The sequence below is a fragment of the Phycomyces blakesleeanus genome, assembly GCF_001638985.1.
Source record: "Phycomyces blakesleeanus NRRL 1555(-) unplaced genomic scaffold PHYBLscaffold_4, whole genome shotgun sequence".
NCBI classification, from domain to species: domain Eukaryota; kingdom Fungi; phylum Mucoromycota; class Mucoromycetes; order Mucorales; family Phycomycetaceae; genus Phycomyces; species Phycomyces blakesleeanus.
Window position 1 is genome coordinate 2,021,404 of NW_017265137.1, and position 24,901 is coordinate 2,046,304.

Genomic DNA, 24,901 nt, shown 5'->3' on the forward strand with positions numbered 1-24,901 from the left:
ATGATTATGATTATAATTTGATATATCAAACACAAAAACACTCCCCTAAACACACACATATATACACACACGCATAGTAGGTATACATTTGTGATTACTTAATTTTCATTAAAGAAAAGAAGAAATAAAAAAGCTTGTGTCAAGCCAAGTAGCGAATTGTGGGCAGGGATCAAAATCACGTGCTTCTTTTTTCTTTATTCCAAATTAATTTGCATATGTAAAACCAAAAAAAAAAAGAAGATAAATGAGGTTTATTCACTTGGATTCTCGGTTAATTAACATTTGAAAGCATGACAGATCTCAAAGAACTAAAACAACGTCTTCTTCATCGATACTACGTACTTCATGCTATCTATGGCTTCTCCTATGTCTTTACCCATCTTTACAACCAACTATCAAATGTCACTCATTTTTCTGAATTAAACGTAAGACATTCATTTATTTAATATTACACTACATTACACTACATTACACTACATTACACTACATTACACTACACTGCAATTGCTTTTTTTTTTCTTTAATAAAAAAGAAATAATGTATATATACATAATATTTCTAACAACTTAAAATAAAATAAAATAATATATATACACACACAAATAGATCTTGCCTTTTATTCCATCTTTCCACCTACTCCAACCCTTTTAGTATATAGAATGGCTCATCTTGCTTTTCTGAACACAATGAATAGGAAGGTGATTTAAAAGCCTATTATTTCTTAGCTGGTCTTTCGGTATGGAAAGGATTCATGGCTTCAACTGCCGAAGAACTTGCCAGTGTATTGCTTTTATACGGAAAGGTCTTTACCTGCCTAGTTTTGTATTGGGAGTATGGGTTCTGGAAATTTGTACTTTATTCAATTGGCTGGGGAGGTAAATATATTGAATACAAAATATAAAATAATAACAGTCAAAATATTCACACATTCATACTCACATTTATGCTTATGCTTATGCTTATGCTTATGCACATGTACACAAACATGATATATATATATATATAGTTTTATCTACCTTTTTCCCTCAGCCATGGTATCAGGGCCCAACAAAGATCATTGAATTGAGTGAAAACATGCTCCGGGAAAAGGTCCTCAAACCCAAGAAAAACAAGGGGAAGTCTCCTGCTTACTCTGATGTGGATGACATAAAAGGACCTCGAATTATAGAACTAAAATCCGACGATGAAGAGGTCGAAGTTGAAGCAGCAGATCGTGTCACTCCGACTTCCAAATATTGGGTTGTGATGCTGTACGCAAATTGGTCTGTGTCCTGTCTCAATTTTGAAGGTGTTTTGGCAAAGTTGTCTTTAGACTATGATTGTAAACACATCAAGTTTGGTAAGACACACACACACACACACACACACACACACATATATATATATATATATATATTTATATATTTTGCGAATGGGGGGTTTTTTTTGTTTTGTTTTGTTTTAGGTAAGATTGATATTGATGTGTTCCCTGATGTGGCCCAGGAATTTGGTATCAGTCGTGACCCTGCTTCATTTGATTTGCCCACACTCTTGTTGATCCAGAATGGAGTTGAGCAAAAGAGACTTCCTGAATTGACAGTTACAAAAGAAGATGCGGACGGAAAGCCGACTACTTCAAAGACAAATGCAGCAAAGAATGCAATCACTCGTCTTGGTTGGAGTAAAAAGGCTGTAAGTTGTTTCTTTATGTTCAAGACATCCAAATAGCAATAGTGATAGAGACAGCGTTTTTCTATTGTCTCTTTAGATACCTTGGCTAACCTTCTTTTGTTTCCTTTCTTCTAGCCAACTGTAATCGACACCTTTAAATTAAACAGACTTAGAGATGAGAAAGTCTGAGTAGAACCACTACCTTAAGTATCTTCCTTTTTTCTCTCTCTCTCTTTCTCTCTCCTTATTCTGTATTTTTGAAATGGTTACAAAGAGAAGAGAAGAATACCAACACAGTATCTAAAATTCGTCAATACAAAATTTTTGGCATACATACAGACCCATATCAATACTGAATAAAGTATTCAAGATTCTGCCAAATCAAGGAATCATCACTACACTTTTATTTATTTATTTATTTTCTCAAAGCTTTTCTCATTCAAATCACACCATGTCTCACCAGAACAAGAAGAAAACTCCTTACAAGTGAAAGCAAGCTACCAGATTATCAAAAAGGAATAATAATTGGTGGTACTATAATCAAACGTTAATTTTATAGAAACGAGCGTTTCCTGATGGGGCATGACATTTCATGGTGGGAGAGGACATTTTGATTCTACTGGACCAAACATGATCTTTTTTTTTGTCGCCACGGGATAATTATGTCTGGTCCCTAAGGATATACAATATTCATAAAGAATTTTCTTTTTTGCTTTAAAAAGAAAGTGGGTAAGGATTGCTTACCAGTTGGTGCTTTCAGACTATGGTATTATAGATACAATAGATGAAAGAAAGACAAAGATATGATACGCATAAGATTATTATTAAAAGTAGAATATCCAACAAGATTGCGTCCCAAAGTCTGTAATGACAATAACTCCTTATGATCTTCTGCATAATTAGCTATTGATATAGTATGAATTTCAGGACACGCCATTTTGGCCCCGAAGGATTAGAGAAAGACACCGATCTGGACAGGTGGCCGCGATAAATTAGTCTTGCTAGATAGAAACATCGTCCCTGTAGGATTGCTAGACAATTTACTCAGTTTTATTATTAGTGGTATAAAGATGACTTTGGTCCGAGAAATGTTTTTTTTTGAAGTGAATTTATTTTACAGGCTTAAAGAATGGAATAAAGATACTCCTTGCATTTATTAATCGATTAGTTAAAGAATAGCAATAATCTCTACTGTTTCTGTTGTTCTTGTCGTTTTCCCTCCTTTTATTTTATTGTTGTGTAGTCATAGGATTATGACAAGCCAACTTTCATTCAGGTTTGCATTTTGAAGAATCTACACACAGACTTTTTTTTTACATTTTTTTTTTCATTTGATACTAATTAAATATATATATATATGTAATCTGTTGCTTATTGCATTGTCATTGGTTCATATAATCTTAATTACCTTGGTACTAAAAGTAGAATATATATAAAAGAAAAAAAGAAGAAGGAATAATACTTTAATGAAATGGCCTTTGATGTTTAATTATAGCAAGAAAAATAAAAATAAAAAAAGGTATCCAAACTAAAGAAAGGGGGTAGGAAAAGAACAGGAAAATAAAGAAAATGAGGAATAAGATAGAGAAAGGGTAGGAAGAGGTTGTGGAAGAAAAGAAGAATAAGGAAGAAGGAAGAAGAAGAGGGGTAAGAGAGGTTGTATGTGAAAGAGATGCGGAGGGAGATGGTAGAAATGGTTTGTGAGGAAAAGAAAAGAAAACAAAACAAAACAAAAACGCGTTTCAAAACATTTCAATTTCAATTTCAATTTCTTGTCTTCTTTCTTTCTTTCTTTCTTTCTTTCTTTGGTTTTTTATAAATTCCTATAAATGGCTAATATACACACACACTTGTGGCAGTTTAGTCTGTATCGAATGTGCAAGTTGTTCCATAAGTTTTTCCGCGAATAACAGCTGTACATAGAAAGTGAAAGAAAATTATAGGTGTAAGTTAAAAAAAAACAAAAAACAAAAAATACATTTGTGAGCCAGAATCCTTGATCTTATTTCACTTCATTTTGTGCCTGTGTTTTCTTACCTTCTACTCTCAATTCAACTTCACCGAAATACATTTTTATAGACAAATCGACCTTTTCACCCTCCATTACACCAGTGAGTTCTGGCATAGGAATGGTGAAGTTGGCTACTTTACGGACACCTGGGCTAGTAATATAGCGGGGTTGCTCTTCGGTGTCGGCTGCATACAATGTACATGTGGTGTGGTGGGGGTAATAGGCAAAAAAGTCTTTGGACATACAATTGTCAATATCTATATAATTTTTGTTTTTATATATATATATAAAATAAGTTTCAATTCCAATTTAGTCAATAAATTCATATTCATATTCATATTTATTATTACCTAATGGGCGACCACGCCAGACGTAAACAGAGAATCTGTTATCGCACCGTACACTTCCATCGGCTCTGACGATCTTGTAATTCGGGGGATCGATGCCTTCCTCAAAGCTGGTGGTAGTGTCAATACCATACCAGTATCTCGGAATACGAGTGGTAACAATGCGAGGGTTCAGACCAAAATAGACTGCTCCTCTGACCACGGCAAGTTCACAACGGGGCGGAACTGCCACCAACCCAACACGAGAGCCAAAGTCCTCCATGACACGGTCAAACAGATAGTTTGAAGATCCAAAGCCACCGACCAAGAAGATGGCCTGCATTGACCCTGCCTTCATCAATTGGTCCTCGATCAATGCCAAGACTTCCTTGATGACCGGCTCAAACACCTCTTGTTTCAGTTCGGCTGCACTTATGCACAGAGTACCGTCTTCTAGGCCAATGGCTGGGTTGTTGAGTGACTCGAGATTCATGGCAGCAGGTAGAGAGATGAACTGGTCTTCGACACCGTCGAACTGGGGTTTGATAAGATCGACAAATGTGTCCATCATGGTCTCAAATGCAGACGCAGGGATAGACGACAGATATTCCTTGAACTTTTTCTTCAGCAATTTACGCATGCGGCGGTCAAGGAATACTGAGCCACACGACTGACCATGACCCTTTGTCCATTCCTTGAGTTTACGTCCGCTGCGTTCATCGATACGGAAGACAATCAAATCCACAGTACCACCTGCATTGTGTGTGCGTGTTTTTTTTTTTAAAAAAAAGAAGATGTGAATAAAATAAAATAAAATAAAAATAGGAAATAGGAGATATATAGATATGAATGTGCGCGCAAATATTGTTACCTCCAGCATCACAAATCATGAATTGATCGTTGTGACCAAGGTTGTATTGTTCGCACTTCTTTTCACAGTAAAGAGCAGCAGCTTCGGGCTCAGAGATCAACATCAATCGATCACGATGATCATTTTCCTCGATTAAACCAGCCTTGATAGCAGCTTCACGCATAGTGCTCTTTGCTCTATCGGACCACATTGCAGGGACTGTGAGGCACTACAGAATAAAGTATTATTATGATTTGTTCATTCTCTCTCTTATTCTCTTCATTTCTTTTTTGTTTGTTTTTGTTTCCTTTACTTACATATCTGAATTGATGCTGACCATAGTTACGTGCGAATCCCTTTCGTAATTCACTTACGACATGCTCATGGAAAGCATGGAGATAATCTGCAATAGCGTCAACAATAGTCAGGCCATTGGGGAGTGGGGGGAGATCTTTTGCGATATTCTCGTCCAAATAAAGCTTGTATTGTTTGAGGAGCACCGAATTACGAGCGGTGGGGCGCAGCATCTCTAGGCGAGCAGCATTACCCCAATGAGCCATTTGATTTGAGCTGCCTTGGTAAAAGTTCAATGTAGGAGTCTTGATGTATTGTATTGTATTATATTATATTATATTAGTATTGATTAAGACGAGAACCTTTCTTTATGAATCGACACATACCTTGGGATAGACATTGTTGTTTTGCTTGGGCCTAAAACATGTCAGGATTAATGGTCATGTTTTTTTTGTTTTTTTTAAGAAACAAATATATATATATATATATATATATATATATATATATGTAGGTAGATGGATAGAAAATAAGAAATTAATCATAGAAATAATACCATTTAACAATGTCAACTACTTCATCATTGTGGACAAATGAATAAGAGCACCCGGAGAATGTAGTACCTGTTTATTTTAAAATAGAGTAAATATGTATACACATAGATAATCATGTTAGGATGATAAATATAAAAATAATAATAATGTCGTATTTTATTTTATTTTATTTTATTTTGGTTGCTGTTGCTGTTGCTATAGATACAGACCGAAATCAATTCCAATGACGACGGGATAATCGTTGGGATTAAAGGGTCTTGAGCTTGTCATCAGTTGAACTTTGTTTCTTTAAATGTATATATTGTAATGAGGATGGGTTTTATGCTTCTTCTTCTTCTTTTTATATTTATTTATTTTGTCTTGCTTGGTTTGTTATTTCTGTTATATATATACTTTATATATGTATTTGGTTGTTGTGGTGTGCTTATAGTTATATAATGTAATTTTGTATTGATAATAACGTACGGGTAGTAAGAGATATGCGTGCGTGCGTGCGTGCGTGCGTACGTGCGTACGTGCGTGTGCGTATGTATATATGTGTGTGTGTATACAAGATACACACAAAGAAATAAAGGAAGAAAGAAAGAAAGAAAGGGCACAGATGTACGCAGAACTACAGGACTACAAACTACAGACTATACGCACTGGCCTTTGCAGCAGTAAGAATGAGATTTGCTTGGAATAGAAAAGAGAGAAAGAGAGAAAGAAAAAAAAACCCCTACTGTGTACACACACTACATTATACATTATACACAAAATTTTATATATAAAAATATATTAATGTGACCCCGCTCAGCCCTTTATTTTATTATATTTTATTTGGTGTGTATATAAATATATATAAATATATTTTTATGTTCTGTAAAATACAATATTAATTGACAGTTTGGAATTGCCAATTTTAGGTTGTTGAGGAACAAGTAGTTTTGTAGAGGCAAAATGTTTATTTGAGGTATATAGAATATAGTAGCTTGATCAAATAGAAATATTGTTTGTATTTGTATATTTTATATAAATGTGTATGTGTATATAGCCAAATGGGTAAGAAATTTTATATATAAATATCAATATAGATACTTATACATATTTTTAACTCTATTTTTGGTACTTGAGCGCCATCAAATACCAACAAATATTATATATAAATATAAATATACATAAGTTTGGAATAGAATAATACTTGGAAGGAGGAGGGGGGTTTCCAAGACAAGGGAACACAGATTATTATTATTTACAAACCAAACACATGTTTAAAATAACTTTACGCTTTTTGTCATATTATACAAAATGCACCCAGATATAACCATAATAATTATAATTACAATTATTATTATAACAAAAAAAAGGCATGCTCTTTAGCAATACATGGGCCTTGTAAATATCAATTATCAGATCCCTCAACTATGAGCCTTTTTCTTTTACTTCTTCTTCTTGTTTTTGTTTAGTATCTGCCAAAATAAGAACAAAGGATAACTTATCAGATGAGGCTTGATGTGCACTGATCCAACATGCCATTAAAATTGAGATCAATTTATCGATACTTTGAACGGTTGAACACTGAACCAAGAAAGAAAACAAAAGGAAAATGATACAAATATATGTGTACACCAAATAGAATTTCTTGTATTCTATTCCAAAAAAAAAAACAAAAAATACACACTCCGAACTTCACTTTATAGAAAAGAGAAAAAAAGAAATAAAGGACTTTTTTTTTGCATTTATTATATATATATACATGCATATGAAAGATATAAGAAGGAGCAATATTTAACCAAAAGAATATCATAATAGTAGCAGTCATAATCTGATCTTTACTGCCATGCTCTCACAAGAGTTATGAAGCAAGTCCAGCAGTAAAGTACAAATGAGATTCTATCAATGTCAATACCTAATTTTCATTCTATCTCTTTGTTTTATTACTATGGAAACCATATGCACACACAGAGAGAGAGAGAGAGAATTTGCTCTAAAAATGTAAATAACCTTTTTATTTTATTAAGGGATTATTACTAGCTTACTCTGTAAAACAATATCCACAGAGTCAATATAATACATGGGACATGATAAAGTGAAGATCAGAATTATTAACTTTTTTTTTATTCTTCTTCTTCTTCTGTTTGGTTTTCTTATATATAAATATATGTACGTATGTGTATGTGTATAGTGTATGTGTATGTGGTGTGTATAGTGTAGTGTAGTGTATGTATGTGTAGTTTAGTGTATGTATGTGTAGTGTGTAATTACGTTATGCTTCTCGGTAAGTCATGTTTAATAAATGGATCTCGTTTGAAAGTGTGTGCCATGCAATTGTTGTCCTTCCAAACAGTTGCTGCTCCAGTTGCAGCATTTCATACATAAACTTTAAATTGGGCTGGATAATGACATTAAGTCGCCGCGCTCGGACATAAAGGTATGCTTGTACAAGACTGTATCGAAGGTGGTGCATGACATATGCAATTGTAATGGCCGCACTTCGACTCACACCCACTCTGCAATGTATCAAACACCGAGATCCTTGTTTACGGGCACTCTCTAAATTACACAGAGAAATTCAAATATTTTAATATATATATATATATATATATTAGTAGCCCAATGTCTTCTCTTTATCTATTCTTCCTTCTTTCTCTATTTTGATTATTATATATAAATGCATAATACATACCCACAAACTCCATTACTTCATCCATTCGTCCACGCACTGAATCAATTCCGTCATCATATAGGTTATCAAGAAACAAAAGCTCAAATTGACTCGTGTCCAGATTAGCATTCTCACCCACACTCACTACATGGGTAATGTCTAGTATCTTTAGCATCTCCGGGTTAGTGGCATGATTGAGATTTCCAAGATAGAGGAAGGGAAGTATACGTGATGGAAAGGAGCCCTCAAACCGAGGTGAGTAGAACCAAGGAAATTTAGCCCTTTCCGAAGACTCTGAAGGAGGTTCGGAGAAAAGATAGGATGGCATAGTTTCATCCAGATCATGATTATTCGCCATGTCTTGTACAAAGGGTGCTGCTGGCTGACCAATCTTTGGTAAGGGCAGAATCCCACTCATGCCCAGAGGATTGTTGGACACTGTGTTGATGTAAGAGTCGGCATGTAGTGTTCGATTGTCTCTGGTACTGTCTTGAATCATTGTATCATCATCATCTTCTTCATCATCTTCATGCTCATGTTCATACATATCATCTACATTTTTTTAAAGAAATTTGTTTAGTAACATAATCAATAAACCACTCTTCTTTCCCAGACCATACACACACACACACATATATATATATATATATATGCATACACCAAAAGGAATAGAAAGAAAGAAAATAGATACCTTACCATTAGTTGAACCTGATTCCACATCTCCTATACTTCTTTCAGGTGATGGTAATCCTCTGTCGTTCTCGGTACTAGAGGTATCTTCACGTTTTCGCTTGTGTTCCCGGGGAGGAATGGTCGTGTTTTCTTGTAGATATTTATCTACCCGTTTCAAGGTAACCACATCGCCAGAATAAACAAAGAAGCTTCGTTTCTTTTGCAAGAAGACATAGGCCTCTGGAAGTCGCATTTTGTTTTTGTACATGATCCACGACAGGACAATAAGGCTTGTTTCTGTATAGCCATCCGAGCAATGGATCAAGATTCGTTTTCCTCTGCTGGCCTGATCATCCATAAATTCAAGCAGAGGTATCAAACGTGCGTAAAAGTTATCAAATACGGCTGGGTTCATGGGAACACCTGTCGAGTATACATCGAGATGAATTATCTCGGGTGGTACCTCGCCAACCGGAATCTCATTTAATGTTTCTTTGGCAAGAGTCAGAGTTGATGGAAGAGGCATGTCGGCAAGATCATGTGATTCGATACAGATCGAGAAACGGTGAGGATTGTCATCTTCAAAGCTAAAATCATCATCATCATCATCATCATCATCATCATCATCATTGTTTTTATTATTGTCGTCAGTATCGTTATCATTATAGTTATCGCCTTCATCTTTTCCATCTTGATCTGATACTTGTATTGACGCTGGTGTATCTTGTGTATTTCCAACCTACCCACCCACCCATCCAAATAAATAAATAAATAAATAAATAAATAAATAAATAAAAATTTAAAAAAAAATGAAACCAATAAGTTGGTTGTACTTTACTAAGAATCTATAGTTACAAAAGGTTATTAGATAACCATTGTTTGTTTCTTACCCATATGTTGGGTGTTACTTCTGTTGCAGTACTCATTTTCAGCATTTCTTCCTTTTCTCTCTCTGCAAAGCTGATACGGTTGATAGGAACACCATTAGAATCACAGGACACAAGCTCTGGGTAATTTTTCTCAAAGACGTCAAAAGGATCTAAACACAGGCACAGATATAGAAAAAGGCAATAAACGTTAATTTCTTATAATTTGCAAAAAAAATAAAAAAAAAAATTCTTGATCTGAAACCATCAATGACTACACTATATATATATTTGCTACAAAGCTTCTTCTTCTTTTTGTTTAATTTCAAAAATAAAAAATAAAAGATTTGATAATATTGTATTACCTTTGATTACTAGAGTCTTGTACTCAAATGTATTTGCGTTTGCGATTGCTCTACTACCTGCAGTTCTCTTTACTTTTTCCAACTGCTTCAAACGTTCTTCTCTCAATTTGATCTGGGCTGCATTTATCCTAGACGCCACTCTCTCTGCATCTGCACCATAGACAACAATATCGCTTATTGTTGCACAGCGCCCAACTTGAATCTTAAAATTGCGCAGGTTAATAGAGGCATCCGTTTCAAAGGCATGTAAAAATTCAGAGCCATTTGGTGACAGAATGTCATTTGGTAGCACAGAATCTACAAGGCGGCGGCGGTTGTTGCTGCTGTTGTTGTTGTTGCTGTAGTAGTAGTAGTTGTTGTTGTCGTAGGTATCATTTTTTGGAAAAGTCTGGTCTGCATGGACTATCATAAGACCACGGTATTTAGGAACTATACTGCGGCGTATTCCAAAGAATAGATTCTGTTGATATGAGCGACCGTCGACACCATGTAACCAAGGAAACAAGACATCGTCCGGGAGTGGGTGGCTGGCGTAGGTTTTTTGGAGAGTGTTGTATTGATCTCCTGAGATAATATAAATAGCCGGGTTCGAAGCCAGTGATTGAGTGAGGAAATCTTTTGGGATCTCAAAATACTGTGGTGCATTGCTGGTAATGTTGGTTGCAGAGTCTTGAGAAGACTGATGGGAATCGTCAGAGGTTGTGGTGCTATGAGACAAGATCATTGGTGAAATGTCAATAGTCTCTGTAAAAGGCAATGACTGAATAACAGGAGAAACAGAATCGATATCCATACAAAGGAATTCTCGGCGATGAGATAAGAAGAGAGCAAGTGAGAGAGGTAGTAGTAGTAAAAGAAAGAAGAAGAAGAAGTAGAAGTAGAAGTAGAAGAAGAAGAGGAGGAGGAGGGGTTTTTTTTTGTACCTGGCAGTTTGAAAAGAGTTGTGCTGGTGTTTTATTTATTTATTCTCCCGACTCTAACTAGAGCCGATAGGCTACGGAGACACCAAATTTAGCCAGAGAAACAGTGTGTGTATAGTGGATGTAATTTATATATTTATATCAAATTATTAAATTAACAAGTTTGTATTGTTTTAGATATGAGGTCAGAATAGTCTAAGCCAATGCAGTTGCCAGAAGTAATGAAAACCCAACCTTAAGTTTAAAGAGAAACTAAAAAATAAGATAAAACAATTGTTAATAGATCTAAAAGATAAAGGATACAAGCATAATGTTAGTTTTCAAACGAGGTCTATTTTTCTTAGCTATGTTTTAACCGGTAAATATCTCGCTACATATATACTTTGGATGGTTCTCTCTTTCAGATAAGCTATATAATATGATCTTCCCTTTGTCCGACATGAAATCTTAATATGCTTTCTTTCCTATATTTTTTTTTCAGGTATACTGTGAGAAAATACAATGTATACTCAAGAGTGCTTCTCACCCTTGTTTTAAATACACTGCTTCTCCATCTCTCTATATATGCCAAGCTATAAAGAAAGACATTGACTATATACCCAAGGTAGTAAGATATTTAACAGAATATTATATCATATACTTCTTGTTGATCATAAAAGCACAACCTTTTCTGTCTTGATTTCTCATCTTTGATATCCACATGCTTTTCTCTCTCTCTCTCTCTCTCTCTCTTCATTTCGTTTTAGATAATAAGATTCCAAAACGCCTCGCATAACAAAAAAGTGTGTTAGATATACATACATACATACATACATACATAAAGGTTTATATAATACAAAAAACAAAACTTGGAACCAATAGTAGACCAATATATTCGCAGTCATTGATAAGGATTTTAGTTTGCTACCTCCAAAGTGTTCAAATACTTTGTGTTCACTCAATTCAGCACCAATTGTTTTTTTTATACCTAAAGTTTGAGGAGATGATCGAACGGTACCGAAACTTCATATTTTTTTTTTGCTTACAAATATTGCGCATTAATCTAGTTCATCATGGCATGCTAGATTCACAACGAATTTCTACACCCAATCATGTTAATTATTGTTCATCATTAAGAATTGTAGATGTGGGAATCACAATATGCTTTTCAACTTTGTAAATGTATGAATCTGTTTTTAAATTTCTTTTCTCTCTCCATACTTTTTTATATATATATATATCCATGTATTTATGAAATGACAGGTCTCTTTCCTCCCTCCTTATGTAGGTAACTTTCCCCACATTTGACTATATACGGATATATATATATATATATATATTATTTTTTGTATTGTTTTGTTTATTTGTTTATATGGGTTGTGTGTGTGTGTTTTACATTACATTTTGGTACAGAAAAAAAAAAGATAGGGAATGAAATCGTAGGTGCAAACGAATGTGGTAAAGGATCATCGAATTACTTTGATGACTAACAATAAATAAATAAATAAATAAATAAGAGGAAAAAGAATAGAATAAAATAGGGTTAGAATAGGGTCGAATTGAATTGAATTGAATTGAATTGAATTGAATTGAATTGAATTGAATAAAATGGTGTATCGCAAAGAGTGTGGGATATGTAATTAAGGGAAATGAAACTGAACGAAAAGAAAAGGTAGTGGTTGTAATCTCCGGTAGTTTGGTTTGATTTGGGTTGAATTGGATCGGATCGAATTGGTTTTGTGGTAATAGTAATAGTAATAGTAATAATAATGATAATGGTAATGGTAATGGTAATGGTAATGATAATGATAATGGTAATAGTGGTAGTTGTAGTGGTAGTAATGACAGTGGCAGTGGCAGTGGCAGTGGTAATAATAATATGTAGTGTGGGATTGAGAGAAATAGAGAAAGGTTGAGAAATATGAAGAGGATTGCTCTTATTTCTTTTGGCTGGCAGATAAATTGTACTTGATTATATATATATATATATATATCTTTTGAAGATATTGTCGTTAATGTCGTTTTTGTTTGTTGCTTTTGGTTTTAAGGCTTGTCAATAAACTTGAGTTCAAATACAACTTCGCAACGAGCCATACGATCATCCATAACACAATGGATCTTGTCTGTTGAGTTTGGTCTGAGACATCTGATGTTGTTGCCTGGTATGACCTGATGAAGGTCGCCCTTTTGAAAATAATAATAAAAAAAAGGTAGATGATAATAAGGATGGTATGGAAATTGATCAGTAAATTCCATTTGTGGACATGACTATTTTAATTTCTCTTGTATTGTATTGTATTGTATTGTATTGTATGAGAAACTTACTGTATCTATGTGGCGCACTTCAATAAATGTCGAATTGAACGCTACAACATATGGGAATCTGAATACACACGCGGTCGGGCTTCCTTCCCAGTGAATAGCCCAATCGTCTCTTAGTCTCTTGCCTTTCTTGTCAATAAAGAAGGCAAATTCTATAGATAAAAATAAAATAACAAAAATTGATCAATATATATATATATTTAAAAGAAGTAGATATTTACCATTGTAGCATAGCAATATGCTACCGTTATGATGTCTGAACATCGAAATAGGCTTCATGCTTTCTCTTTCAAAGATTATCTGGTTGCGTTCATCAGCAGGATCCAAAACACCTGTAAACCCAAGAGGTAAGCTTTTCAAATACCATTACACACATACATCAAATGTGTTTGGTTATAAAAAAAAGATCAATATCAAGATAACTTACTCTGAACTTCTGCCGAGTTTGGATCGACCATTTGAAATCCTTTCGGACAACCAACGCAAATGATATTCTTAAAGTATTGGATCGAAAACGCCTCACCAAATACATAAAGCTCTTTGTTTGATCTCAGAACCTCATTCGAACCTCGGATCAGACGGCTGATGTTGTGCTTGTTTTTCTTCTTGGCATCCATATTCTCATAGGGTTCCAAGATAGATATGGTGGATGTGATGGCATTTATGCGTACAAAGCTCACCAGCATCTTCTGGATATGCTTCTCGGGGTCCGACTTGTCCAGAATCGGTCCGACACTAAAGAAGGCCACATGCTTGCTTATCTTTCGGCCACGCTTGATACCAGATTCATGGCCCAAAAGGGTCTCGAGAGAGTATGTATAGAGGTTCTTTTCACTAAGCACCAGAATCAACTTGGAGCTTTCGAGGATGTCAATCTGGGAAACCTTGGCCATGTCCAGGATTCTTATAAAGTCGCTTTCTTTGCCCTCTTTTTTAAGGTACACGCCTTGGTCACTGCCAAAGAGAATAGATTTTCCATTATCTAATATGTACATTTTATATATATATATATATGTGTGTGTGTGTGTGTCTTAATATCTCGTAATTTTATAAAGATTCAAGGCATAAACACAAACACACACACACACACACACACATATATACATACATACGTGTATGTATGTATGTATATGTGTGTGTGTGTTTGTGTTTGTGTTTGTGTGTGTGTACTTTCTTACCGAATGTGGCTGCACAGTGAACTCTGTTGAAAGGGTTGAAGAAATTGTCGACAACAGGTACAATGTCAAATACTTTTTGTTTTTCCATCATTGCCTGTTGCTGGCTCTCGATCTTCTCTACCCACTGGCGGCGAGAACTGAATGTGGTGGCATGGAGTGCGATAGGTCCAGCTCCCTGCTTTCCTAAATGCTGGAAGGAAATAGGATATCCTCCCTTGTTGCTCGACAGAGGAGGGATTTCCAATCCATTTGCTGCAGAAGTAAAAGAACCCGTACTTGGTCTGCCATAAGGGAGTATAGTACTAGATCTCTTTGTCTGATCTGGCAAACAAATGGAAAGTACTGCTAATGGAATAGGCTAGAAAGAAAAATATTTCCGTATACATATAGTTAAGGTACTGGTTATTTTATTCTTCTTCTTCCCTCTCTTACCTTGCCATACAACTTGTATCTCTCAGCACCTTGTACAAACTTTTGCTTAGTAATTAAAAGACAATGATCAAGCAAAAACACATGCATGTCAGAGGATTCGGATCCAGATCCCTTTTTCTTCAAAGTTCCCTTCATAATAATTTCGCGATGTTCGGCCAAGAGATCCAAGTCCTATATGTTTAGGTAAACCAAAGAAGAACACATACACATATTAGATTTATTATTCCCAATACTTACTTAATGACAATCTTGATTTTTTTTTAAAAAAGAAAACTTACCATTCCAGACATCTGCTTGTTCAAAAGACGCTCGTTCAACATTTGAAGATTGAACCGATTCTCAGTTCTTCCGGTCTCATGGTTAACACTGCTCAAGAACTCAGAAATGATCTTCATAATCTTTGGGATAGCTTCTTGATCAGGGTGTTCTTTGGGGGTGTGCTTCAAAATCTCGCGAAGAAGAAGATTGTAACGACCAAGACGCGTAGTAGGCTTTGTAAGATATCCGTTCAATTCAAGCTTACGAGACTGAGCAAGTCGTTCAGTAACCTATTTATTTATATTGTAATATATATAAAGGGGGAGCATTTAATAGTTAGAATAACCAGAGTATTGGTAATTTATCTTTTATAGATAAACAAATAGAATATAAATCAAAGCATTTCTGTCTATATATATAGATATATTGTTACCTTTACAAATAGAGCAAACTCGGGGGTATTCAATTTCTCACTCTCAAAAGCAGACTTGCTGATAATCTGATGCGATCCATATTTAACAAAAGGCTGGAATCTGCCAACGTGCTCAAGTAAGATATCTCCAACTTGATCAATCACAGGATTCTCGTCTTGTCGTCTTTTGAAAGCCTTTGACAGTCTAGAATTGACTTCATGAACTTCATTAATATTCCAGAATATTTCCCTAATCACGTCGTGTCGTCTGTCTATGTGAATGATGTCGCTGTCCGTCAAAGGTTGAATCCAGTACTAATAGATACAATTCATTTACAAATATAAATGCATGCATATGTATATATATATACGAGTGAGTGGGTGACTAAGTAAGTATGTACACTATTGTGTGGATATATACGTTACCTTTTTAACATAAGCAAGATCATCAACAAAGTCCTTTTCGGTGTAAAACAGTTCGTAGATGTGCTCCTGGCGTTTCTTCTCTTCTCTTGAAAGTGAATCATATATTTTTTTATCAACAGTGTTGATCCACAGACGTTCTTCTTCCTATTAGACCAAAGAAGAAGAAAAACAAACATGAACAAATCCAATGTTAGATAACTAAAATACCCAAAAAAAAACATCTCCTTATATATATATTACCTGTTCTTTCAAAAGAGAGGATCTGCTTGTGGAACGATGATGGTTCTTGCGCCACTCAGAGTTTCTGGCTTGCTCTAAACGTCTTGGGCACAGAACACTGTAACAGAGCTGTTCGCGAGTACAGGTAGGGGAGTAGCAATCCGTCAAGACTGTAAAGATTCCGTTGGGAGCATTATCTTCGTCATCCTTTGATGTAGACATAAAGTTTGCTTCTGACCGATCGTCATCGAATGGACTAAAGACTTCTTCGGTCTGAGGGATCAAGGTGCTGAATGGCCGGATATTGACACGCTCCTTGAATTGATAAAGCTCGTTTACAGAGTCACGTAGTCGGTGCTCATAGTTGACGTCGTGAAAAAACTTTTGGGCATCCAAGGCACGTCCCAACAATAATGCGAGGTTTCGGTCTTGAGTTTTTATGATGTAAGCCAATTTATCCTAGAATTTTTGTTGTTTTTTTTAATAGCCAAAAGGAAGAGAGAGAGAAAAAAGAATCAATAAAAGTAAAATAGTTGATAAAAGTGATTTTTTTTGTTTCTTTGTTTCTTACAACAGCTTCTTTTCCATCAAAGGTATCCTTATATTCAATGCTATCTTTCGTCTTTGTGTTTAATGCCACCCTGTCCTTAAATGCTTCGGCAACTTTCGAAAGTAAGGCAGGGTAGACCAAGGTACTTCTTCCCTTTACTGCCAGTGTCTCCGAGAGTTTGAGCTGACTACCAAACGCAGGCGATTGGGCTTTCTCTCCAGTGGGTCGTCTTACTGATCTTCGTGGTGTTACACGGGGCATAACAGGCATATTATAAACACTCTCTGCCGCTCTTCTGATCGGAGGGTGTATAGAAACCGATGAGTCTCCTCGAAGGTGTCGAAGGTTGGCTTTTTTTTTAAAAATAATAATAATGATAATAATCAATATGTAAGTAAGTAAAACAAAACAACCAAAGGGAAAGAAGGAAGGCTGTTCGATCTCTCTTTCTCTCTCTCTCTTTTCTTTTCTTTTATATATATATATATATATATATATATATTCTCTTTATTGGTATGTAGTCTAAGCTAATCTATAGTTAGATAAGAGTTACTTACTTCTGCTTGACATTGCCGAGAGCTTTGCACGCATGGGAGCAGTTGATTTAGACAGACGAGTCAAAAGACTGCTTCCTGCCATACTGTAGATGCTTGCTTTGTCACTGTCCTTGTGGTGGCTACTCTCGTTTTCAAAACCGCCATCCTGGACAACGATCTTTGGCTCAAGGCCAGATGAGGATCTAAAGATCGTTCCAGACCGAATGATCTTTCCAGTCTTATTTCTGTGTCCGATTGGTGGTCCAAGGTTGTTTCCACTAACTGTGGCGGTTGTGGCAGTGGTGGCGGTACTCCTGAAACTCTCGACCGTGCGAACACTTGAGATTGAGCGCGAGTCGTCGAGTTCGGTAAATTCGGTGTGTAGAGATATGATGGATCCTACGTCGCTGAAACTTTGGAATGAGGGTGGACCTGAGGACTTGTGTGGGCCAGAAGGAGCGGCACTTGGTCGATAAATCAGATCATCGTTACTATCGTTTAACGTAGTGTGGTCAGAGTCGTCCAATGATTCTTGAGAGTATAATCTTTATACATATATGTATATATTGATGACAATTAATATTAATGAAAGAAAAACATAGAGTTAGAATCATGTTTAATATCAGTATATTTAGCAGTAGCAGTAGTAGTAAGGATGATAATAATAATTAGTTAATTTTCTTTAAAAAGAAAAAAGAAAGAAAGAAAGAAAGAAAAGAGAGTGTTATCATACGATGAAGGTTGAGCAGAATAATCCTGAAGGTATTGGTGGGACTGATAATATTGGTTTCTGATGGCTGCAGAGGGAGTGAGTGCGGTGGCTGAGGTTGATGTTGAGGGTTTCCATGAGCTTGGGACGCTCTCGTTTGAGGATCCCACCGAGCTAAGGCTGTCAGAGGTAGTGGTTCTTTTGTGGAGAGGGTTGTTGAACTGTTCTGGGTGAGCGTTGCCGGGAAGACGAAATTTACTGTAGACACTCGTGCTCGAGGCTGTGTGGCCGTCCAGCTGGAGTTTCTCAGCTCCGACATAAGACATTGTGGTGGTGGTTGATGAACTGTCAGGGTGCATGCTATTGTTGTAAATGACTTGTCTAGGAATGCATTAACGAATGGTATAGTTTGAAGGGATCTGATAATTAAAGAGAGAGAGAAATAATACAAAAAGCTACAAATACAGAAATAAGCGTATCCTTTTGTCGAGAATTTATGTATATATATATATAAAATAAGATAAAAAATATAGATAAAAAATATAAAATGGTATAGAAAAAGGAAAGGAACGAAGAGAAGCAGGCGATAATGGGAAAACGAGAAAAATATGTTTTCTTTTTTTTCTCTTTTTTTTTTCTTTTTTTTTGGGGGGGGAAGAGGGGGAGGACTAAATAACACAAGGACTTTGAATTTCAGATAAATAAAATATATAAATATATATATAATTATGTATATATAGTTTAAATTATATATGTATTTCTATAGCTATATAAGTAAGTATGTAACTAGGTAACTAGGCAACTAGGTAACTAGGCAACTAAGTAACTAGACAACTATGTAGGTATATATAAGTGTATGTGTGTGTGTGAATATATCTAATTATCCATTCCTGTAAAGATATTACAAGTATCAAAAACTATATTTTTTGTCGTACATCTATAAAAGCAAGCCAATTTCGTGTAGGTAAGAACCTATCTATCTATTTAACTACTATATATATATATCAATATCTATTTTAATATATTCACGGCATTTTTACACAATTCCATGTACAAGGGTTTCACCCGCTCAAATGGTTAAACTTGACAATCCCGGGGACCAAGACAATCCAAAACTAATATAATAAACCAAGTAAAAAAAAAACAATATTAATACTAGTACTAGTACTAGTACTAGTATTATTAATGATAATATTAATATTGGTAGCTATAACGATAGTAATAGTAATATTAATAATAATAAAAAGGCCCACACGATTTTGTATGCGTCGGAAAACATCCACCATTAATATATATCTTGCCTTTGTAAGCAGGCAGACCACTGCCTTTTTAAGCCGATAGCTACACAGAGTTGGCACTCCTTTAATATTCATTGGTAAATTGTTTTCGCGCCAATAAGACTCTCACAGCTACACTCTAGACAATTGACACAATTGGTACAATTGGAAGCACATAGACAACAGTAAAGAAGTATACTGAAATGAATTTACACAATTGGTTTTTTTTTCAAATACGTATATATTTGATTGGATAAAATAAACTACATGGCACAATAGAGTCTAGCATACTACAGGACATATATTACCCTCATCTCAGACTCATATTCATATTCATATTCATATTCATACTCATACTAGAATGAAAGAATGAATTGGTTGATGAGAGAGTGAGTGAGTGAATGAGATGAGGATATGAATGTGAATCAAAGATAAAGGCACAAATTATTGGAAAGGCTTTGTGTTATTGCTATTGTGATTATTGTGATTATTATAATTAGAGTTGTTGAAGCGCCGTTTTTTGTTTGGTGTTCTGTACCATCTGCTTCTTTATTTTTCTTTTATTATTATTTTTATGAATTAAGGAGTGTGGTCTATTTGAGCGATCTTTATCTTTCTCGTGTTGAAGCATTCAAAGCAAATACATATATATATATATATAAAAGATGGTCAATATATCGGGGGAGGCCCCATGCTTTTAAAAATATTTAATCACCAGTAATGGATTTGTCGTGCAAGAATTTTGAATTTTGGATTATTTATATATCTATCTATATATATTATATATATATAAATATTAAACTACAAATTCAAATACACCCTATGCACACACAAACCGGCACGCATTTACTGGCTTGGCATTTTATTTTTTTGGCTTTATATATATCAAAGATGGTCTTTTTTTTTTATTGGATTTTATTTTCTGCTGAGCAGATACTTTATATATAAGAAAATATTCAAAGGCACAATATCAATAATAAAAGCAATATATTAAGTAAATATAAATATATAAATTAGTTATATTTTATAATTTGATATTTTAATGACAATAATAATAAAGCTTAATATTATATTATTATTATTACTTAATGATTGAATTGACTTTTTTGAAAATGCTCATTTGCTTATTCAATCCAATCCAATTTGTACTGTCACACAGAGCAGACCCACAGATGAAGACGGATCCACCAAGTTCTAGGCACCCAATATGCATCTTTGTATGTTTGTTTGTGCGAGACTTTGATTTTTTTTTGATGTTTGGAAATCAACACTTCTTAGCAATCTGTGCCTGATAAGCAATTCCGTCTCCAATTGTTGCAGCCTTATTAATCTGGTATTGCTGATCCCGACTGACAATTGATTCTAGAATTTCACCTGTTGCCCTCACAAGTCTTATCATATGTCACATACACAGCCTCAAAAAAATATATGTATATAGTCCTATGTGTCTTATTGACCATCCCCACCTTCTTTCACCTTCCCTTTTTCTTTCTTCTTATATATATGTATATATATATATATATATATATATATATATATATATGATATGCATTTGTATGTATACTAAAACCCAAAAACTCACCTCATTCTACCCGTCTGTGGATCATATTCTCGATTAATCACTGATCGTTCTTTTTCATAAACCTCTTTTGTCTTTGGAACCATTGGAGTACGCCGTGACAGATGACTATGCCCATCACCAGACTTTCTCCTTGATTTTTTGTTGTTGTTATTGCTAGCGGTGTTGTTGTGTTTTTGAGCGAGTTCTCTTAGTTGAGCAATAACATCAATCTTTTCAGCTTCAGGTTTCGTTTTCTCATTATCAGGAGCGACTTTTTGAGAGCGCCTAGTAGGAGAACGAGAACGAGAACGAGAACGAGAGCGAGAACGAGAACGAGAGCGACTTTTATTTCGTCTGTGCTTATGCTTGTGGGAATGCCTGTATTCATCGCCATGAGAGTGGCGTCGTCTTTGTTTACGCGTCGGTGAACGAGATCGATGATGACTGGTTGATGAAGATCCCATTACAAGCTGATTGTAATATTTTGTAAAGAAAGCAAGAAAGAAAGCAAGAAAGAAAGAAAATAAAAGGAAAGGGCTATAAGAATAATATCAATAAAGAGATTTAAAATATATGTGTGTGTGTGTGTGTATTTGTATTTGCATGCATATAAAAAGTCACAGAGAACTTTTTGACAGGACCACATTGCAATAAATAACAAAATAAAATAACAAAATAACAAAATAGGTGTTAGCCATTTTGAAACATCACACTGACCACGTTGGATAAATTTGTAACATATGCTTAATGTTCTAACCAATGGTATTGTCTAATTGACCGAGAAGGTTGGCATAGTCTGATTTATGCATACTAATGCCTGGTATAACTCTTCTTTTTGTATATATATATATATATATATACTCCATCGATTTAATAATAGAAATTATCTAGCTCTTTTATCATATTCTACCTAGTTTCTTATAATAATGTACTTTTGATAAAATACAAAAAAAAAGCAAGCAATACTTATAAGAGAATCTAAATCAATATTCCATAGTATCACCACGTATCATCTTAATCCGAGTTTTGGTATCAGACACAGTTGTACATGTTTTGGCACATTTTGACTAAAAATGATGTTTTATACTTTACATTAACTGTATACCGCTTTCAGATTTTCATTGAAGGCGGTAACTTTTTCCTTTGAAAAGCGTGCGTTTTTGTATATATATATTAAGTTTAATTGAAACATGCCATTCGGTGGCCAACACTATCCTGAAAAAGATTTAACCTTTTTTTTTTTGGTCTAGCTCTATCATCTTTGACTTTTGGCTAAAAACAAAAAAAAAGGCAATGTTGTATTTTTGACAACTAAACTTCCTGCTAGGATCTTGGATTAAGGATTCTATATGAGGTAGAAAATTATATCCCAATAAGCCTTGTATGTGAATATCAAGTTATATCTGCTTCTGGTACTCTGCATAAAACATATACCTTCTATCCACACAAACAACATCTTAGTCATGATTAAGCCTTTATTAGTACGGACTCTTAATCTTATATAAGAATTCTTTGAGTTTTCTACAGGTTATCATTATACTTTTATTTTTCCGTCTTCGGGATAAAAACATAAATCTCTAGTGTTCCCTTTAGATGCTATAACTCTATTCTTAATTAGGCGTCCCGAGACGCTGAGCATAGGCCAGCCATTTCTGGTTCTTGTGTGTGTGTGTGTGTTTTGAATTAGAAGGAAAAGATCGGTGTAACATTGTACCCAAAGTACAATGTCAAGATATATATAATACTAGAGCAACTTCTGGTATATGACCACTATCGTTTTTAAAATAATTCAATAATATTTTTCTGTTTGGGTTCTTATTTCTGTTGCAAGGTGTTTGATAGTTTTTTTATATAGTTTTTCCGTATGCAATAATATGAGAGCGGGAATGGATCAATATAGGTCCGTATTCCTCAAACATAGTGGAAAACATGGTGTTACTTATATTGATATATACAATACATGTCATACGTTGAACATATTGACAGAAAAATCAATGCGATTATATAATTAAAGGCTGATATATAAAGGTTTCTATTATACAGTTCCCATACTTTTGTATTCCTGATGCAAAAAAAAATGAATAGCTTATATTAAAAAATAAATAAATAAAAGGAAATACAAGTGTCTGTCTACCTTGTGACATAAAATTTTATTTCTATATAGCTGATATTATTAAAATTGCTGGTATAGACACTTTGGTTTGTACCATTCTTTATTTTTTATTATACACTCCGTACAAGCTATACTTTAAAAGCTCTACCTTTATTTTTTATTTCAAGAATCGTTACAAATCTCTCATTTTTCTTTCAGCTATCCCACTCGCTAAATTGCAATCAGAGCTTCAGTACGGTTATATGTTTCTTGGTGAAACTCAAACCCATTCCAAAATAACAATAATGATAATAATATTATTATAGGCGAGTGTAATACATAATACATGCTTCTTTAATTTTCATTTAAAGAATGTCAATCGTCACACCAGTTACTTTAACGCAATTCTCTTCTATCCTTTCATTAATGACACATACACCTGCAAAAAAAACTAGACGAAAAAGCTTATGGCTCTTCGTATACACGCTACTCGTAAAACTAAACACTATGAAAAAAAATCAAAAGATACACAAAAAATAGAGACAAAAAACAAAAAAAAACCATGAAATTCAACGATGTGAAAGTCTTGATTACTATCAAAAGCAAAGATTTTGATCATATGCATAGAGCATGTACTGATATGTAACGCTTGTCATTTTCTTAAATAGATGAGTTGTTCAGTCTCTCTACTATAAATATTTTTATTTTATTTTTTCATTTAAAATGATATACCCTAATTGACATATCATTTTAACAGTTGGTCAGGTAGAAAAAATAATGATTTTTAGGGTAACTGCCAGAATTCAAGCACGTATATATATTGTTAAGCACTTGAATTTACTTATTATATATATACAGCCGCTGTTTAGCTGATTTCTTGGAGATATAAAAGAGCTTTAATTATTACGAGAATAATATTCATGTTTTTTATTCCAAGTATAATATCAAGAAGTTTGAATAATTCAATTTTTATTTGGTTATTAATGAAGATTTACATAAGATATTATTGTGAAAAGATTTCTGCTTAACATTCTTAAAAACTTAAATTTTAGTCTAAATAATTTCAAACTGTTTGCCTATTTACCTCTGACTTATTTGGGAGGTAAATACTTTTGCTTCATACTACAACAAGACTGCTGCTCAGAAAGTTATACTCATATCAGAGATTTCTCGCACATAAAGAAAGAGGGTGGTGTTAGTATAGCCATGCTCATACTTAACTATTACTTACCGATATATTCGACCACCAGTTATTCAAACCATTGCTCCCATCACATCCTGTCCCATCCCATCCCATCGTATCGTATCGTAGTCGTATCGTATCGTATCCCATCCCATCCCATCACATCACATCGTATCGTATCGTATCGTAATCGTAATCGTAAAGACTTGCTGTTCGGATAGTTATACTCATATCAGAGATTTCTCGCACATAAAGAAAGAGGGTGGTGTTAGTATAGCCATGCTCATACTTAACTATTTACTTACCGATATATTTGCCAACCAGTTATTCAAACCGTTGCTTTCATCACATCCTGTCCCATCCCATCACATCACATCCCATCGTATCGTATCGTAATCGTATCGTAATCGTATCGTATCGTATCGTATCCCATCCCATCCCATCACATCACATCACATCGTATCGTAATCGTAATCGTAAAGACTTGTTGTTCGGATAGTTATACTCATATCAGAGATTTCTCGTACATAAAGAAAGAGGGTGGTGTTAGTATAGCCATGCTCATACTTAACTATTTTCTTACCGATATATCTGACCACCAGTTACGGAAACCGTTGC

At 34.6% G+C, this 24,901-nt stretch overlaps 5 protein-coding genes across 5 annotated transcripts; 2 read left to right on the forward strand and 3 right to left on the reverse strand.

Moving 5' to 3' along the window:
• Nucleotides 1–290: 290 nt before the first annotated feature.
• PHYBLDRAFT_185644 (hypothetical protein) lies at nucleotides 291–2,037 on the forward strand (the record flags this gene model as incomplete). The annotated part of the gene is made up of 5 exons (XM_018439113.1): nucleotides 291–425; nucleotides 695–875; nucleotides 1,007–1,339; nucleotides 1,445–1,671; nucleotides 1,786–2,037. 5 exons carry the CDS (start codon nucleotides 291–293, stop codon nucleotides 1,837–1,839), a joined length of 930 nt encoding a protein of 309 aa, XP_018295874.1. The 3' UTR covers nucleotides 1,840–2,037.
• Nucleotides 2,038–3,349: 1,312 nt separating this feature from the next.
• PHYBLDRAFT_185645 (hypothetical protein) lies at nucleotides 3,350–6,314 on the reverse strand. Its single transcript, XM_018439114.1, has 9 exons — nucleotides 6,148–6,314; nucleotides 5,892–5,968; nucleotides 5,685–5,751; nucleotides 5,518–5,548; nucleotides 5,155–5,436; nucleotides 4,859–5,066; nucleotides 4,012–4,740; nucleotides 3,688–3,918; nucleotides 3,350–3,563 (listed from the first exon to the last, which is right to left on the reverse strand). Exons 2-9 carry the CDS (start codon nucleotides 5,950–5,952, stop codon nucleotides 3,511–3,513), a joined length of 1,662 nt encoding a protein of 553 aa, XP_018295875.1. The 5' UTR covers nucleotides 5,953–5,968; nucleotides 6,148–6,314; the 3' UTR covers nucleotides 3,350–3,510.
• A 6,953-nt stretch (nucleotides 6,315–13,267) lies between these two features.
• PHYBLDRAFT_86363 (hypothetical protein) lies at nucleotides 13,268–16,582 on the reverse strand (the record flags this gene model as incomplete). The annotated part of the gene is made up of 10 exons (XM_018443644.1): nucleotides 13,268–13,312; nucleotides 13,454–13,602; nucleotides 13,672–13,782; nucleotides 13,878–14,432; nucleotides 14,629–14,986; nucleotides 15,061–15,231; nucleotides 15,339–15,608; nucleotides 15,752–16,045; nucleotides 16,157–16,300; nucleotides 16,397–16,582. Coding segments are annotated over 10 exons (2,283 nt in total), but the record flags the coding sequence as incomplete, so codon positions are not given.
• A 4,129-nt stretch (nucleotides 16,583–20,711) lies between these two features.
• PHYBLDRAFT_164727 (hypothetical protein) lies at nucleotides 20,712–21,472 on the reverse strand (the record flags this gene model as incomplete). Its single annotated transcript, XM_018435067.1, has 2 exons — nucleotides 20,712–20,838; nucleotides 21,030–21,472. 2 exons carry the CDS (start codon nucleotides 21,470–21,472, stop codon nucleotides 20,712–20,714), a joined length of 570 nt encoding a protein of 189 aa, XP_018295877.1.
• A 2,834-nt stretch (nucleotides 21,473–24,306) lies between these two features.
• On the forward strand, nucleotides 24,307–24,782 carry PHYBLDRAFT_141702 (hypothetical protein; the record flags this gene model as incomplete). Its single annotated transcript, XM_018430647.1, has 2 exons — nucleotides 24,307–24,494; nucleotides 24,608–24,782. The coding sequence occupies 2 exons, from the start codon at nucleotides 24,307–24,309 to the stop codon at nucleotides 24,780–24,782; spliced, it is 363 nt and encodes a 120-aa protein (XP_018295878.1).
• Nucleotides 24,783–24,901: the final 119 nt, after the last annotated feature.